Source organism: Nuphar pumila, chromosome 2, assembly GCF_984573655.1.
Source record: "Nuphar pumila chromosome 2, dmNupPumi1.hap1.1, whole genome shotgun sequence".
Taxonomy (NCBI): Eukaryota; Viridiplantae; Streptophyta; class Magnoliopsida; order Nymphaeales; family Nymphaeaceae; genus Nuphar; species Nuphar pumila.
The window spans coordinates 80,290,861-80,307,110 of record NC_143250.1 but is presented as its reverse complement, the minus strand read 5'-3'; the positions used below and the strand labels follow the sequence as shown (position 1 = coordinate 80,307,110).

General features: G+C 35.6%; 1 protein-coding gene across 1 annotated transcript; it reads right to left on the bottom strand.

The window, feature by feature from the left end:
* Positions 1-432: 432 nt before the first annotated feature.
* Positions 433-15,923, bottom strand: LOC149845814 (cationic peroxidase 1-like). Its single transcript, XM_089996031.1, has 4 exons — positions 15,656-15,923; positions 14,513-14,710; positions 4,326-4,491; positions 433-929 (listed from the first exon to the last, which is right to left on the bottom strand). The coding sequence occupies exons 1-4, from the start codon at positions 15,857-15,859 to the stop codon at positions 535-537; spliced, it is 963 nt and encodes a 320-aa protein (XP_089852157.1). The 5' UTR covers positions 15,860-15,923; the 3' UTR covers positions 433-534.
* Between the last annotated feature and the right edge of the window lie 327 nt (positions 15,924-16,250).

The following is a 16,250-nucleotide window of genomic DNA, read 5'->3' as shown; positions in this document are numbered from 1 at the left end:
TTGGTTGATAAGTGTCAGTAGGGATGTAGCATATCCCCTTTTGATATTTTCATTCTTCATCTTTGCATTTTATAGTATTTAACAGTTTGTACTATGTCAAGTTGTAAGTCCTATGAGAATAGAATGATGGAACTCTTACTCGAAATGCTTTGGATAGTTGCAGCCTGTACTATGTCAAGTTGTAAGTCCTATCATACTCGGTGTGATCTAATCTATCTTAACAATATCCGAGCTTTTTAACTGGCAATCTTTTTTATTTAGGTTAAATATTGTTCCTTTCTGACAGAATACTCGGTGTGATCTAGTCTCGGTTTTGGTGTTTTCACTGGGACCTTTAGCGGCGGTTAAAGAGGAAAAACTTGCTTTCCACAGTTTTCCGCTGGCTGTCCATCAAAGCCACAATAGACGGCCACTTTTTTCTATTTCTCCATTGTCTTTCAAGATACATATTTATTAACTTCGACACATCAAACCACATATATATATGATCCAGAGGTAATCGACACATTTATTTATTGAGTCAAGCACTGGACTCTAGAGCTTAGCATTAGGCTTCCTGCAGTTAAGTCTAACTTCCAGCTTGGTTCCCTGTGAAGGCTTAATGTTGCCCATCTTCACCATGGAGATTCCAAACTCTTTGAAGAATTTGTTCTGGCTGTTGACAAAGCAGGCGACTGTAGAATCCGTGGAAACACCGTTGTAAAGCTGCTGATCCGAATGAAGAAGGCCCTTCTTTTGCAGCAGGTTTTTGAAATAGTCATTGTCGAAGACGTACTCCGTTTTCGCGTCCAGTGGGAAGAGTGTGTTGTCCTTCCCAACTCTGGGGCACTTTCCTTTCAGTGAATGGGCGAAGGAAACGTCAATGTTGGAGTCTCCATACAGACGATCACGAAACTGGTTGCATCTTGCCTTTCCTATTGTGTGCCCTCCTGCACAAGCGAAAAATCAAGTATGTTTTAAGAGCAATGCATGTGATGAATTTTTTTAATTTGGAGCACAGGAGAGATTTGACACCCTGTGGCATGGTTTACGACCGCTACTCTTACCCATCAGAAAGCCTGTTCTTGCGATCTTAAGGCAATGGACGTGTGCAAGGGAGGATCAGGTGCAATGTGATTGAACACCTTTAGTTTGCAGTTGCATCTGATCACCCTCTACTTTTGAGATACAGCCTGCCAATTGTAGGGCCCAAGCAATGTTGAAGGGTGATAGGTGCAGTTGCACACTAAAAGTCGTGCAATTACATGGCACCTGATCCTCTCGATATATGCCATAGGTATTGACATTTTAAATTAAAAATAACATAGAGGATCAGGTACAATGTGATTGCACACTTTTTAGTATACTGTTACACCTGATCACCCCTCATCCTTGCTTTGGTCTCTCACAGCCGACAGGCTGTGTATCATGAAGATAGAGGGTGATGAGGTACAACAGCACTTTAAAAGTGTGCAATTACATCACACCTCATCCTCCCTCACCTAAGTGTGCCGAGCCTTTGTCAACAATGTATGTGTTAAGTTACAGTGGCTGCACGAGAAATATGGCATGCCACGTTGCTTGGTATAATTAATTAAGTGCTTCCTTTGTGTTGTATCCAACTTTAATGTGGATGATGTGGTGCCATACATTTCTGGCACAATAACGATGGCTCATACAGATGAGCCAAGAATTGCTTTATCACCGACAGTTCGCTCATGTTTGGAAAAGAGAAGCCATAGGGGGACCAGCGTCAAGAAAGACAACAGTCTGATGCTGCCTTGTAAACAAAAACCAGTTTTTTTTTTTTCTAAAAGAATATAGGCAAAAATAAAAAATCAACTAACAGAAGGTTTAGGGAGTTTTTGAGAAAAGAAAAGTAGTTCTTGAACCATAAGTATGTTTTAAAATATGGCTTGATATGTTTCAAAATTTTGAAACTTAGCATCTTTTTACACATGGTAGTAGTTCCATGTAGGGCCATAAAACAATTGGGTAGCCAAACAGTTGTTTCTTCTCTAAACGTTTAAACAAAAAGAAAAAAATCAGCGGCTATGAAGGCATTGATTCCTACTAAATTTAATTAGCATGTTGAACACATCTATGAGGTTAAATTGTGTCTGGTATTTTGAGATGCAGACTAGATTGTAGGTACAAAGGATTGTACCAAATATAAACCCCAAGAAACAGGAAACAATTTATATGATAGGAAAGGTAATAATACCTCCAAGTAAGTTGTTAAATGAGCGCAACAATTTTTTCAGGAAAATGTTTGGGCTCAGCCAAGTTTACTCATTTTTTGGCTCGGCATGTGCTGTTTTCAGCCCATCACAAGACGAAACGAGACAAACATGAGTTGACTCGCATAAAACTCAATGTTGTGTATACAGAATACACACACACACACACACACACACTATATATATATATATATATATATATATATATATTATATAACTCATGTTTGTCTCGTTTCGTCTTGTGATGGGCTGAAAACAGCACATGCCGAGCCAAAAAATGAGTAAGCTTGGCTGAGCCCAAACATTTTCCTGAAAAAATTGTTGGGCTCATTTAACAACTTACTTGGAGGTATTATTACCTTTCCTATCATATAAATTGTTTCCTGCTTCTTGGGGTTTAGATTTTAAGTCAAATCACAACTTTTTGTTGTTCCAGGTGGCTTGATATAGACTTCAGTGCACATGGTAAATCCTAAATCATTCAGGCTCATTTAGGGTGTTTGATTACTTGTTCAAGATTGGACGGTACACCAGAACATAACAGACAGGACACATGTTTTAACAATTGTATTGTTCATTTTCTGTTTTGACTGGATAAAAAGTTGTATTCCTTGTGTTGTGTTTGGCATTTGATTCTTACATTGTGTAGATAGATTAGACACATATGGATAATGGGTCGGATATCTTTATTTTGGATAGTGCAACTCCATTTTACCCCCACCAGATTAGTGTTTTAGTATGTTTATTATGAATTTTAGCCCTGAATATAGATCTCAGATTGGATCTACATACCAAAAAAAGATTAAAATTTGGGTAATTTAAGAAAAAAATAAGAATTGATATTTTTTTATATAAATGCTTTATTTGGTGTCATATTGAATATAATTGTGAAAGTTTATAAAAAATATTATGGAATTTAGCACCAAACAATGGATCTCAAACTGGATACAAGTACCAAAAAATGTTTAAATTTTTAATAATTTGAGAAAAAAATAAGAATTTATATTTTTTATATACAAATTTAAAAACCATAAATAAATCATAAAACCCTAACAAACAAGAAAATAAATCATAAATAAACTATAAATAAACCAAAAAACCCTAAACTATAAGAAAAATGAACCATAAAACCAAAGGAATCATAAATAAATCATAAAGTTAAATATAAAAAAACCTAACAAAGAAAAATAAAGAAAAACAACCCTAAACAAATACAAGAAAAGTTGTAATCAAATTACTATAGGAAACCCTAATCAATGAAAAAAACTCTATTAAATATATTTGATTCAAAGCCGTAATCAAATCAATGGAAAGCCCTAATTAAAGGTATTTGATTCAAATCCCTAATAAATAAAAAAAACTAATCAAAGAAAATCAAAGGAAAAAACAACTAATCAAAGGAAAATAGACTTAATTAGAGAAAATCAAAGAAAAAAACCTAATCAAATCAATGAGAAACCCTAAGTAAAATAAATATAAAAAATTCTAATTAAAGAAATTTGATTCAGAGCCATAATCAAAGAATTTTCTTATTCAGAGTGCTAATCAAAGAGTAAAAGAGAGAGAGAGAGAGAGAGAGAGAGAGAGAGAGAGAGAGAGAGAGAGAGAGAGAGAGAGAGAGAGAGAGACTTTCGCCACCGGCCTCTCTGATCGGCCGCTGGATAGGGGAGAAAGAGAGAGGGGGGGGGGGGGGATAGGTCGTCTGTGCATGTTTTTTTTAAAGTGGTCTTCCCTCGTCCCGTTCTTGGCATAAAGTAAGGGGGAAGGGGCTCCACGGATGAGCATTCCACATCCACAGTTTGATCAAACTCACCCTTAGGAAACGCTGTTGTTGAGAAGATAAGAGGGGTGATAAGTGTGGAGAAGAAAATGGGTGATGAGGGTGAAATTCTGAACTATATCCTTGTGACTTGTCAAAGTTTTGACAAACACAAGACAACCAGACAGCCAACAAGGATAGATGTGTTTTGCAAACACAAGACAACCAGCCAACAAGGATAGATGTGTTTTTGGGTGGGTTTTGTCCAGCATTTCAAACGCCCAATAGTTTGATAATAAGAAACAATTACTAGTTGAAAAACAGTTCCAAGAACTTAGGTAACCCACCTGAAAGTACAACCAAGTCATATTTTGAGAGTCCTTGCTGAGAAAAATTGTGTATAAGATCGTTGAGATTTGACGTTGGTGCAGGAAGGAATTTTACAGCAGCAGCAGCACTTGCCGTGGTTGAGTCTTTTCTTCCAAGCGGAACTCCCCATGTTGGACCATCCAGCTTTGTTTTTTCAAGACGGGAGAGAATCAATTACATGGTGCATTTTGAGAATATTATGTGAACTGTTCATATGCTGATTGGTTGAAATTTTCTGTGTAAAAATATTTTGTAAATGCTGATTAAAAGGATATGATAATTAAAAAAAATAAATTTACTGGCGCAAAATCTGCGCCAGTAAAAAGTCTCTTTAGTGTTTTTTACTGGCACAGGAACTGTGTCAGTAAAAGACAGAGACTTTTGCTGGCGCAATATTGCAGCAACAAAGACTTTTTTCAGGGGCAGTTTTGTGCCAGCAAAGATCGTGTTGTTTTTCAAAAAATTTTTTACTGGCGCAACTGATAACACATTCTTGCGCCAGCAAAGGCGTTTGTTGGTGCTATTTGTGCGCCAGCAAAAAGGGGTTTTTCTTGTAGTGAAGTACCTGCCATAATGATACGTGGACACCAGGACTGGGGATACTGGCTTGGCTCCCAAGTTTGAATTGTTTTAAAAAATAGGACGCAAGAACATGGAATTTTTAACTATGTAATCAGTAGATTTTTTTTTATGTTTTAATATTTAAAAAATGTTTTTATTGTAATATTGTTAAAAATAAAAAAATTATTTTAAGATACACAAATAATGGGCAGACAAATCCATGTCCACTCATGTCACCAGGAATAGGCAACCGAAATGATGTGTCCACGTGAAATAGTAAAGTAGTTAACATCATATGTAACTTTGGCCCATGTCTGGGCTTGTGAAGAGTTCCATATAGAAAAATTTTCCTAGGAGCATTTTCATAGGAAAGCAGTAACTAGGATAGCAATTAAACATCTATTTGAAGTAATAAATTTTTTCTTAGAAAACTTGAATACTCATATCACATGAAAGCGGTAGGTACCACTGAAAAATTTGGTCCCCATTTCTCCATCTCCTTCGGCGGAGAGGTCTTTCATGTGTACAGCTGTTGAAACAGAAAATGAATATTTTCACATTAGGATGTGCAGGGAAAGATTTTTTTTTTCTGATTTCATACTGATTTCCCCATGACTTTGTTGCTTCCAAACATGACGTTTGGAAACATATGAAAATTTGCCACACATGCATAAGTTGCACAATTTTTGGACATTTCAATTTGATCGGTGGCTCCAATTTTTTTCTCCTTGATATCATATCATTCATCAGGAGTAGCATAGGCCACAAATTAATTAATCTCAGTGCCATGCTAAGAATTGAAAGGGATCTTGCAAAGGAGATCTTCATACTTTCATATTTAGCAAATCAAATGATGTTCAGAGAATGTGTAGTCTTATTCAGGTTCGGAATAGAGGGCTTCCTATATGGCTCACATTCTTGTGACTTGCTTTGAGCTGCCCTCGCATTATAGTTTAATATTTTCTATTTCAGTACACTTCTTGCACTGAATTATGCTAAATGTACCTTGTAAAATGCATTATATATGACTATGGATGTGAATCAGTGATATCCATGGTAAAAAACCTGTGACCCAACACTTGCATCAAATCTTTTTTATGCATAAACAAAACTTTATAAGGATCTAAAAATCAATGGTTCTGGAATTTCTGATATTTTCTATACTATAAATTTTTTTCTACATGTCCAAAAAGATTGATCCAAGAGTATGTTTGTAGGTTTTGACCATCAGTCGGATTTATTGAAATTCACTTTCAAATATGAATTTTAAGGTAAGAATGAAGGGTGGACCATCATAATTCTCATATATATATATATATATATATATATATATATATATATATATATATATATATATATATATATATATATATATAACTAAAAAACATGCCCAACCTACCACTAGTGGTGCAGTTGTAACTTCCCGCAAAGATTTCAGCCAATTCTAGCAGAATCTCGGCAAGCCAAATACTTTTTAGCATACTACACGTCAAGATCTTTCCAATGGTGGTCTCAGATCGACTCTCGAAGATACTTCATGACACAACCTATTTTATTGTACTTGAGCCCTACATACTTACATAGATCTGGTTTTTCGGCCGACTTTGTCACCGTTTTTTGGTGTCGCCCAACAACCTTGGTAATAAGCCAACTATCGTCGGCATCCCTACCGCACTGTGAGCCCAAAACCTCTGAGTGCTCATCCAATCAACAGAGGTGCATTTGATCACAGGTGGGTTCAGATTTTAGTGGGTAGGTTTGGCAAGTTTTTTATTGGGCATGTTTTCATATCTCTCTCTCTCTCTCTCTATATATATATATGTGTGTGTGTGTGTGTGTGTGTGTGTGTGTGTGTGTGTGCGTGCACAAATGACTAAACAAATCCTGACCATGTAGATATGATCTACATGGTTTGTCTTGTGGTGATCAATATTCCGATCTAAAGATTCTGATGTATCAGTGGGTTTTTTGGTAATTCAAAAATTAATTGCCATAAATGCTTCAAAATCTCTTGAATCATAAAAACATATTTTTCTTCGAAAAAACATGATCCAACTCATCACAAGTCGACCATGTTAAACACAACTATGATATAAGAATAAATCGACACAACTTGCATTAAGATCCCAAATAGACTACACACAAACAATTGCAGCAAAAGTACTCTCTCTCATGTTAATGTTTGCTATCCTCATGAATAAGGAATTTCTAGTAAAAAAATGTAATATTTTAAACTTTTCAGTTTTTTTTGCACATTTGACCATCTAGATGTGATTACATATTAAGTTTAGTAAAAACTAGCCTTTGGATCATGTTTTCTTTATGTATATATAGGATTTTATGAGGGTTGTAAAATTAATGGCGTATAATATATCAAATTTTCAAACCTCAAAAAAATTTATCTTTTTGTCAATAAGCTTTGCTAAGTGTTGATTCCTACTATTTTGACCATGTTGAATACTTTCATGAGGTCAGATTTGGTTAAAGCAACCTTACCCTATAAGTTTAAACTACAAGGTTGATGACACCCAATTTTTTTTGGATTCCTCACAACAACTTTGAACATTGGTCTCTATCATGTCATGGCATGACTAATCGAAAATCAAGATATGTTTATTCACATCCCTTGAGATTTAGGTGTGATCCTTTTATACTTCTTTATTCATCAAGAATACAAAGTATTTTGAAAAAAAAAGAAGTCTTACATTATCCAAAGTTAATATCAAGCACACTCAAGTATTTTTGAAAGGGTATTCTCAAAGTTCCATTTGATAAAAATGCATTTCAAAGAATATTTTTAAAAGGTTTTTAGTATTTTTGTGACCTTTTCAAAATGATTTGAGTTTTTATCAAAATTTGAACCATGAGGTAACATTCTCAACCACTTTCAACTAAAAGTAGAGATTTCTAGCTGTCCAATGAATGAAAAGTCACTTAGATATGATATTGGAGCGAAAAGTTATACTAAAAATATATGTTTCAAAAATAACCTATTTGAAAATAAGGTAGACTTTGAAGGCTTTTTAAACATTTCAAAAAATTGAATTTGATATTGAATCCAACAAAAATGATTGTAGAGGAAGATGTTAGCTTTGAAACAGACCAAACCACTCATCAAATGGACTTATAAAACTCAAGTTAATGCTAAAATGCACAAATAACACATTTTTTGCTAGCAAATAGTGCAAATGCAATTGCGCAGGTAGCTGCACACCTAAGGGTTGTGCAGCTATCACTCTCTCTCTCTCTCTCTCTCTCTCTCTCTCTATATATATATATATATATATATATACACACACTATCATGGGTAAGGAACCCCTAGTGAAAAATATAATTTATTTTTTTTTTATTTTTTTTGGGGTACCTGACCCTTTAGATGTGATATACATATTAAAGATAGTATAAACTAACCTTTAGATTTTGTTTGTCTGAGGGTTGAAAAATCAATGGCCTATAATGTACAGAATTTTCCTGACATCAAAAATATGTTTTTATGTCAAAAAACTATGATTCAAGAGTTGATTCATACTATTTTGACCATGTTGAAGACATATATGAGGTCAGATTTGGTAAAAACAATCTTCTCCTTTGAGTTCTAATTAGGGGGTTTCATACCCACAAGGGTAGCAACTGCTCTCTCTCTCTCTCTCTCTTATATATATATATATATATATATATATATATATATATATATATATATATATATATATATAAGAGAGAGAGAGAGGTGTCTACGCGTTTTTGTGCCTACCGAGCTTTGAGAAGATTGTTTCTATTTTTTCTAAAATCTGAAGGTACAGATGTTATCTACATGATTGGTTTTGTGGGAATCGACTTTTGGATCGTCAGATTCCAACACCAAGTTAGGTTTTTACAAGATTCAATAATCAATGGTCTACAATTTAAAAAAATAATCAATGCTTAAAATATCATTTTTTCTGAAAAAATCATGATCCAAGTGTGATTTCCTAATAAATTAATCATGCAGAACACATATATAGGTTCAGATTTTTAAAAAGCAACTTAAACCCTATCAATCATGTAGATCACATCTTGGTAGGCATCCGGTAGGCACAAAAAAGGTCAGGCACCTACCCTCTCTCTCTCTCTCTCTCTACATATATATATATATATATATATATATATATATATATATATATATATATATATATATATATATATATATATATGTAGAGAGAGAGAGAGAGAGTAATGTGTTCCTTAGGCCACCATTTTCTTTAGGTCTTGTTAGGCCCCTTCAAAAATTATAGTTTTTAGTATTTTTTTTTCACATCTAACACCATAGATGTGATTTATAGGCTTTGTTTAGTGGAAACCAGCTTTTGAATTGGTGGAATCTGTCTTGTATACAAGTTTTTTGGGTGATCCAAAATCAATGGTTATGAAGGTACCAGTTTTTTTTGGCTCATAAAAATATATTTTTTGGTCGAAAAAAGATGATCCAAGAGTCAATTCCGACTAAATTGAGCATGCTAAACACATATAACGGTTCAGATCTATAATAAAATACTTAAACCGATGGGGCAGAACAAGAAATGAGGCCTAATATGTTCAGTTCTCTCTCTCTCTCTCTCTCTCTCTATATATATATATATATATATATATATATATATATATATATATATATATAAAGAGAGAGAGAGAGAGTAATGCATTCCTTAGGCCCCCTTTTTCGTTAGGTCTCTTTAGGCCCCTTAAAAATTTATAGTTTTAAGTATTTTTTCCCACGTCTAACACCGTATATGTGATCTATAGGTTTTGTTTGGTGGGAACCGGCATTTGGATCACCGAAATCTGACTTGTATACATGCTTTTCTGGTAATCCAAAATCAATGGTTATGAAGGTACTCGTCTTTCTCAACTCATAAAAACAAGTATTTTCATTGAAAAACGTGATCCAAGATTCGATTCTTACTAAATGGATCATGCTAAACACATCTAACTGTCTGTCATAAAACACTTAAAACCTATAGGGTAGAATGGGGCCTAATATGTTCTGTTCTCATATATATATATATATATATATATATATATATATATATGGATCCCGGAGCACCTACTCCTTTTTATAGTTGTTGGATCTTAAAAGATCCAATGGATATGATAACACTTAAAATGCATCTTATTTATTTAAGCGGTTCCACATGCTTCATAAATGTGCTAATTAAAAACGTAAGAGTCTTTCCCAAAGGGAGTATTTACTTTGTTTACTTTTGTTTTTAATGGGTGATGGGCATGGATGCATGACACGCTCTCACATGCATTTATGCCCATCTATTACTTTTTTTATATTTCCAAACTGTCTCCCTTTTGACTGTTGTTGGTATTGGTAACACTTTTTGTTAGATGATTTATATTTTTTTTCTTTCCTTTTTGTTGTTGTATTTACAAAAGAGAATAAGTCCATGCAGTTGCACATAAATTTCCAACTGAACTATCGATTAACACTGACTAGTTGTTGAATGTGTAATGCAATTATCATTTTGGTTGATTTCTTCGTAACATTTCCCATATTAGACCTTTTTCCCTTTAATACATTTTCAGCTTTAGAATGGTTCAGTCGGTTATTCATTTTGATCGTGAAATTTTATACCTGACTTGAGCCCCACTCAAATTCTGAATAAAATAAAAAAAATTCAATGTAAAAAGGATTAAAAAATATTTTTTTGCCAAGTATGGTACTAGTTCATGTAATTCTTAAAGGATTGGTATAGTTTCTTTTATGGTGGGTCCGAACCTAATACCAACATCTCAAATAAGACATGAGTTTGGTCCAACTTGGGTCCAAACCAAACCAGACCCATTGACACCCCTCTTGAGGGGTGGCATGGTGAATGCTCTTCATATGTGAAATGAGGCCTACCGACCTACTACTATGTAAGAATCTAATTTAGAATTAGTTGTTCATTTAACTGACTAATTAGCAAAAATTTACTATTTCATTTTAGTTTTGCATTTTCTTTTGACTGGTTCTTGACAGAAAGAGTTTGCAAAACTATAAAACGTAATAAATGGAGATGGATACTTGTAAGGGCATGTCATGCATCTATGGCGCCCATCGCCAATTAAAAGAAAGTCAGCAAAATAAATTAATGATTTTAGCATTGGAAAGCCACTTTTATATTTTCAATTAATGAGCTGGCATTTATGAAGCATGCTTAAATGCTTAAGCAAATAAGAGCATACATTTTAAGTGTTATCATAACCGTTGGATCTTTTGAAATCTAATGGTTATAAAAGGGAGTAGGTGCTTTGGAAGCATTGTATCATATATATATATATATATATATATATATATATATATATATAGAGAGAGAGAGAGAGAGAGAGAGAGAGAGAGTAATTGACTGGTTGTGCCTCATTTTCTCGTTATGCACCATTAGGCCCCTTCAAAAGCATAGTTTTTTATATTTTTTTTTCATATTTGACACCTAGATGTGATTTATAGGTTATGTTTAGTGATAACTGACTTTTGGGTCACCAAAATCTGACTTGTATATAGGTTTTTTCTGTGATCTAAAATCAAAGGTTATGGAGGTATCAAAATTTCCAGCTAATAAAAATATTTTTTTTTATCAAACAAACATGATCAAAGAGTTGATTGTCACTAAATTGAGCATGCTAAACACATCTAAGAGTTAAGATCTATCATAAAACACTTCAAACTATGTGGCCTAATGGGACAGAACAAGAAAAGAGGGCCTAATATGTTCAGTTTTCTCTCTCTCTCTTTCCATATATATATATATATATATATATATATATATATATATGTGTGTGTGTGTGTGTTAAAAATTGATTACTCCTAACTGTCCATACGGACAACACTGATTTTTGATGTTTCAAGTCATGTTTGGCCACAGTTGTGTTTAGCATGTTCCATTTGCAAGGAATTGATTGTTGGATCATATCAATCCGATAAAAAGTATGATTTTATGAGATTTAGAATTTTATAAAAATGCAGAGCCATTGATTTTTGAATCCTCATAAAATTCTGCTCAAATGTCAGAATCAGATGATTCAATAGCCTATTTCTACTAAGCTAACCATGTAGATCACATCTAATTTTCATAAAAGTTTTGAAAAAAAATGAAAATACATTGTCCACACCCTCTTATGGTGGAAGCAGATCAGGTCATCTGAACATGAGCGTTTTTGCTCATGCCGACATCCTGGCCATCTGTTTGCATTTTGGATGAATGCCACGTGGTTTTGTTGACTTTTTAGCATTTTAAAATGCAAATCGGATGGCCACGATGTGGGCACGAGCAAAAACGCTCATGTTCAGCATGACCTGATCTGCTTCCTCTTATGGTTAGGAAGAACCAATCACTCTCTCTCTCTCTCTCTCTATCTCTCGTGTGTGTGTGTATATATATATATATATATATATAGCTGTGCAATCCTTAGGTGCACAACTACTAATGAAATCATGCTGGCCGTCCATCATGGGTGTGATTGCCAGCACGTGAAAATGGCCGGAAAACTCACAAAAAATAGTCTTTTGAGAGCTTTTGAATTAGCGTGCTTTTGAAGCGCCGCTAATACCCCTAGGGTATGCGCCTGGCATTTTGAAAAATACTTTTAGCGGTGTTTCAGAACACTAAAGGCTTTTTCGTATAATTTTTTATGCTTTTCAGTAATTTTTTGTGGGAAAAAGACTAAGCGTCCATCACACGCATGATGAACGCTCAACACAATCCTGTTTTGTGTTGTGCACTTATGGATTGCACAGCCACACATGACTCTTTATATATATATATAATGCAAAGAGTATCTCTTATCTCTTTTCAGCAATAGAATTCAGGAATATCTTTTGTGTTGTGTTTTTTATTTTCTCAATTTATTCACTTTGTCACTCTCTTATCACTTCTACTCACTTTCATAAAGTCAAATCCTATGCCTAATAGCTAAAGTATCAAATAAAGTTAATATTAGGGCCAAGGTGAAGGCTTAGTTAAGTTTGATGGAAAGGGAAGGGGGGGGAGGTGTGGGCTCTCACTCTGAAGAAAAGAGCGACTCAAGAAAAAGCACTCCAAGTATTACTTTCTTCTTGCTAATATTCATCACTGACGAACTTACATTCTCAATAGGTATATATGGTGGTGGGGAGACTTTTTCTATACCCTTCTAAAGCACTTATAATGACTTTTGGTCTTCTTTCTGTGGCCTTAATGTTAGTTTTGGTTCAAACGGTATCAACATTCCTTCATTTGTATGAATCTCTAGATTTCCATTACATGCATGCCATAATTCTCATAATCATTATATTGACTCCACATTTACCACTACTTGGCCCATTAATATATGCATGCATGATCAAAGAAAACAACCTAAAAATGCCAAGTCGCTCTCGTAACCAATTCCAATTCGTTGCTAATTCTCAACTTTCGCTCTGCTTTGTTAACTTCAATTTTTACGGCAGATTGATAACTCAGAGAGAGAGAGAGAGAGAGAGACAGTTTTGAAATATTTTAATTTAGGGTTCTGAAACAAGATGGGTGGTTCATGATTCGATTCATTTGGGCTTGTAAATTGACCTCAACAAGCTGGTGAATTGTGAGGATAAACAAATGGTGCTCAACTCAGCTGAGCTTGTGTATGCTCGTTAGGGATACACACACAACTTAGGTCGTATATTGTAGTGTAGACCAAGTTGATTGCAACGTGTGGCATGGAAAAAGGAGGTCATCTTTCCCAATTCCTGTTATAATTTAAAAAATAAATTTTTTTAACAAGCCAGCTTGAGTTTGACTAGCCTAACTCAGTTTGTTGCAAGCTTGGGCCCGGCTTGGCCCGTCACGAGCTTTTGAGCTCAGTCTCAGGCCTAATGAACAGAACTCCAACAGGTTAAGTTCGGGTCAATTACCAGAGCTACATGAGTGCATGGGCCTCCATGACGCATATCAAACGCATGACAAGCGTATCCAACCAAGCTGGCTTGAATCCCATTGTGGCGGGACAAAGAATCGCACCCCTAGGGGTGCGACTCTTTTGTTGGGACACACTCACCCCATTCCATGTGTCCCACGTATCAAACAAGGCCTTATGGATGCCAACTTTCTGGTTCCATCTTTATTTCTTTTTTCTTATTCAAGATAGGTGGTAAGTCAACACTCGATGTCCACAAAGGAGTAGCAACGCATCTGGAAAATGGATTATTTCTTGGTTATAAGTGATCACTTAGGTTACTCTCATTCCCTAGGTCATCTCCATGGCCCCATGCAGGATCTCATATATGCAAGTTGTTTTAATCAAATCTGACTACTTGGATTTATTCAGCAGTTTGATTTGACAGGAATCGACCTTTGGATTGTGTTTCTCTTGACAAAAAAAAAAGTATGTTTTTTTAAATCAACAAATTTTGGCATGTTAATAGCCGTTGATTTGATCAAAACGACTTGCATCAGCGAGATCCCAATATAAGGCATGAAGATAGGGATGACATAATGGATGAGTGAAACTGAATTGTTTAGGTGATCGAGTGACTAATGGTATAAATGAATTAGTAATGATGGTGATAGAATGTGTTTGGTGCATGCAGTTAATTATTGCAAAACTCGAATAATTTAGCGGTGCTCACCTCCACCACAGAATCGCGAGCAGCTACCGCAAGAATATCTGAGCAGGACACGACGCCAGGGCAGACCTTTTCTAACTTGGCCTTGATGCTATCAATGACTTCAAAACCTCTCACTGACCCATTATTTGGAGCTGCGGTCTTCTCAGAGGTGAATTTGGCGTTATCACCCTCATCCAAAAGAATTGATCCATCGCAGCCCTGTATACATTTATTAGACATCAGAAAAGCCTACGTTGTCAATTATCATGCGTTCTCAACAGCAATTAAAAAAGGAGTGAGCACCAAAATCTTCAACCACCATCTGACATTTTCAGTGATCATTCCGACGGAAAAGCCTCAGATCTAGGGATGTAAAAGGTTCGGATTTGGGTTGGATGTTGTGGCCAATACCAGATTCGACAAATCAGATATTGGTTAAACAGATTCGTATTCGGATTTAGATGGTGAAAAACAACATCCAATCAAGTTCAGTCAGATATTGAATAAAATCAAATCCATTGACATCCCTTCTGGGACAAAACAACATCCAAAACCCATCAAACTGAAGGAGTCCACCCAGATGGTGCCCATCGGCACCTGCAAATTGAACCATTCAGAATTGTTTCAAATATATATATATATCTTCAGTTTGATGGGGTTTTATGGTGTTGATCATTTTGGTGATAAACGGTATTTTCGTGGATGCTATTCCTGTCCCAGGTCCTTGGACCTGATCCGCTCAAACAAGACTTTGGTTCCCTAGTAAGAAATGTTTGTGTGTACATCCATATAAGAATGTGTGTGCGTCTGTTTTATATACCATGTGATAAGCTAGGGAGGAAAACGCGCTTGCACACGCACAATCAAAACCCTCGACCTTCATTGGCCATGACCATTTCTTTTGATGGTTCTTTATCCAACAGCAGCAAAGTAAAGAAACCTTCTTTTCTATGTGTGTGTGCGCGCGCGCGCGTCATCCTTATTCTTCTTTTACATGGCATGACAGTGTATATGAAAATGAATGTACTTATCTATCACAAGAAATTGGAACCTGACTCACTTTCTCATGCACGTGCACGTGCATGTGTGTGTGTGTGTGTGAAACAGAGAGAGAGAGAGATTATAATAAAGGAGCAAAACGGAATACTAAGATCGTAAACTTGCATTCACAAAGCAGTCATGGAAATGCAGCCGAAGTAAGGAGGCCCCCATTCGAGCTTCCTTCCTCACAGCTGCCTTAACGCCTGCCTTTATTATTGCAAGTGCTCGAGGACAGGAAGAACAATAGTAAGTGCTTGACAGGCTCGATGCACAAATGAAGGCACCCATCAGAATAAGAACCAAGATAATGGAAGAGTTGGAGGCCATGGTATGGTTTGCTTGCACCAACTCTTATGAAAGCAAAAGTAATACACCAAGGGTTTGTGAGGAATATGGCTCAAAGTGGCATTAATATATATAGCAAAAGTAATATACCAAGGGTTAATGCTTGGTGCAACGGTTTCCTTCAAAAAATTGCATGGTGCAATGGTAAAAGTGCTCCGGCTGCCAGTGAGGGACCATGGGTTCCTATCTCAAGAGCGGTCACTTCTTGCATTACGCTTGAAGGTTATGACCGTCTCCAGTCCACCCTTCACTGGAATGCAGCCTTTTGAGACCGAAGAAGCTTCTGTTGATGGCGAAAGCATTTAAGATGTGGGGGCTATCATCATCCAAACCATTTGAGATGATGCATTGCAAAATTATATCACAAAGAGAT

Bases quoted from the DNA above. Each gene is read 5' to 3' on its own strand.
- LOC149845814 (XM_089996031.1), bottom strand. From the start codon at position 15,859: ATGGCCTCCAACTCTTCCATTATCTTGGTTCTTATTCTGATGGGTGCC. The intron at 14,711-15,655 runs GCAAGTTTACGA...AAATGTATACAG, and splicing joins TCCATGACTGCTTTGTGAAT to GGCTGCGATGGATCAATTCT. The intron at 4,492-14,512 runs GTGAGCACCGCT...GAAAAAACAAAG, and splicing joins CTCGCGATTCTGTGGTGGAG to CTGGATGGTCCAACATGGGG.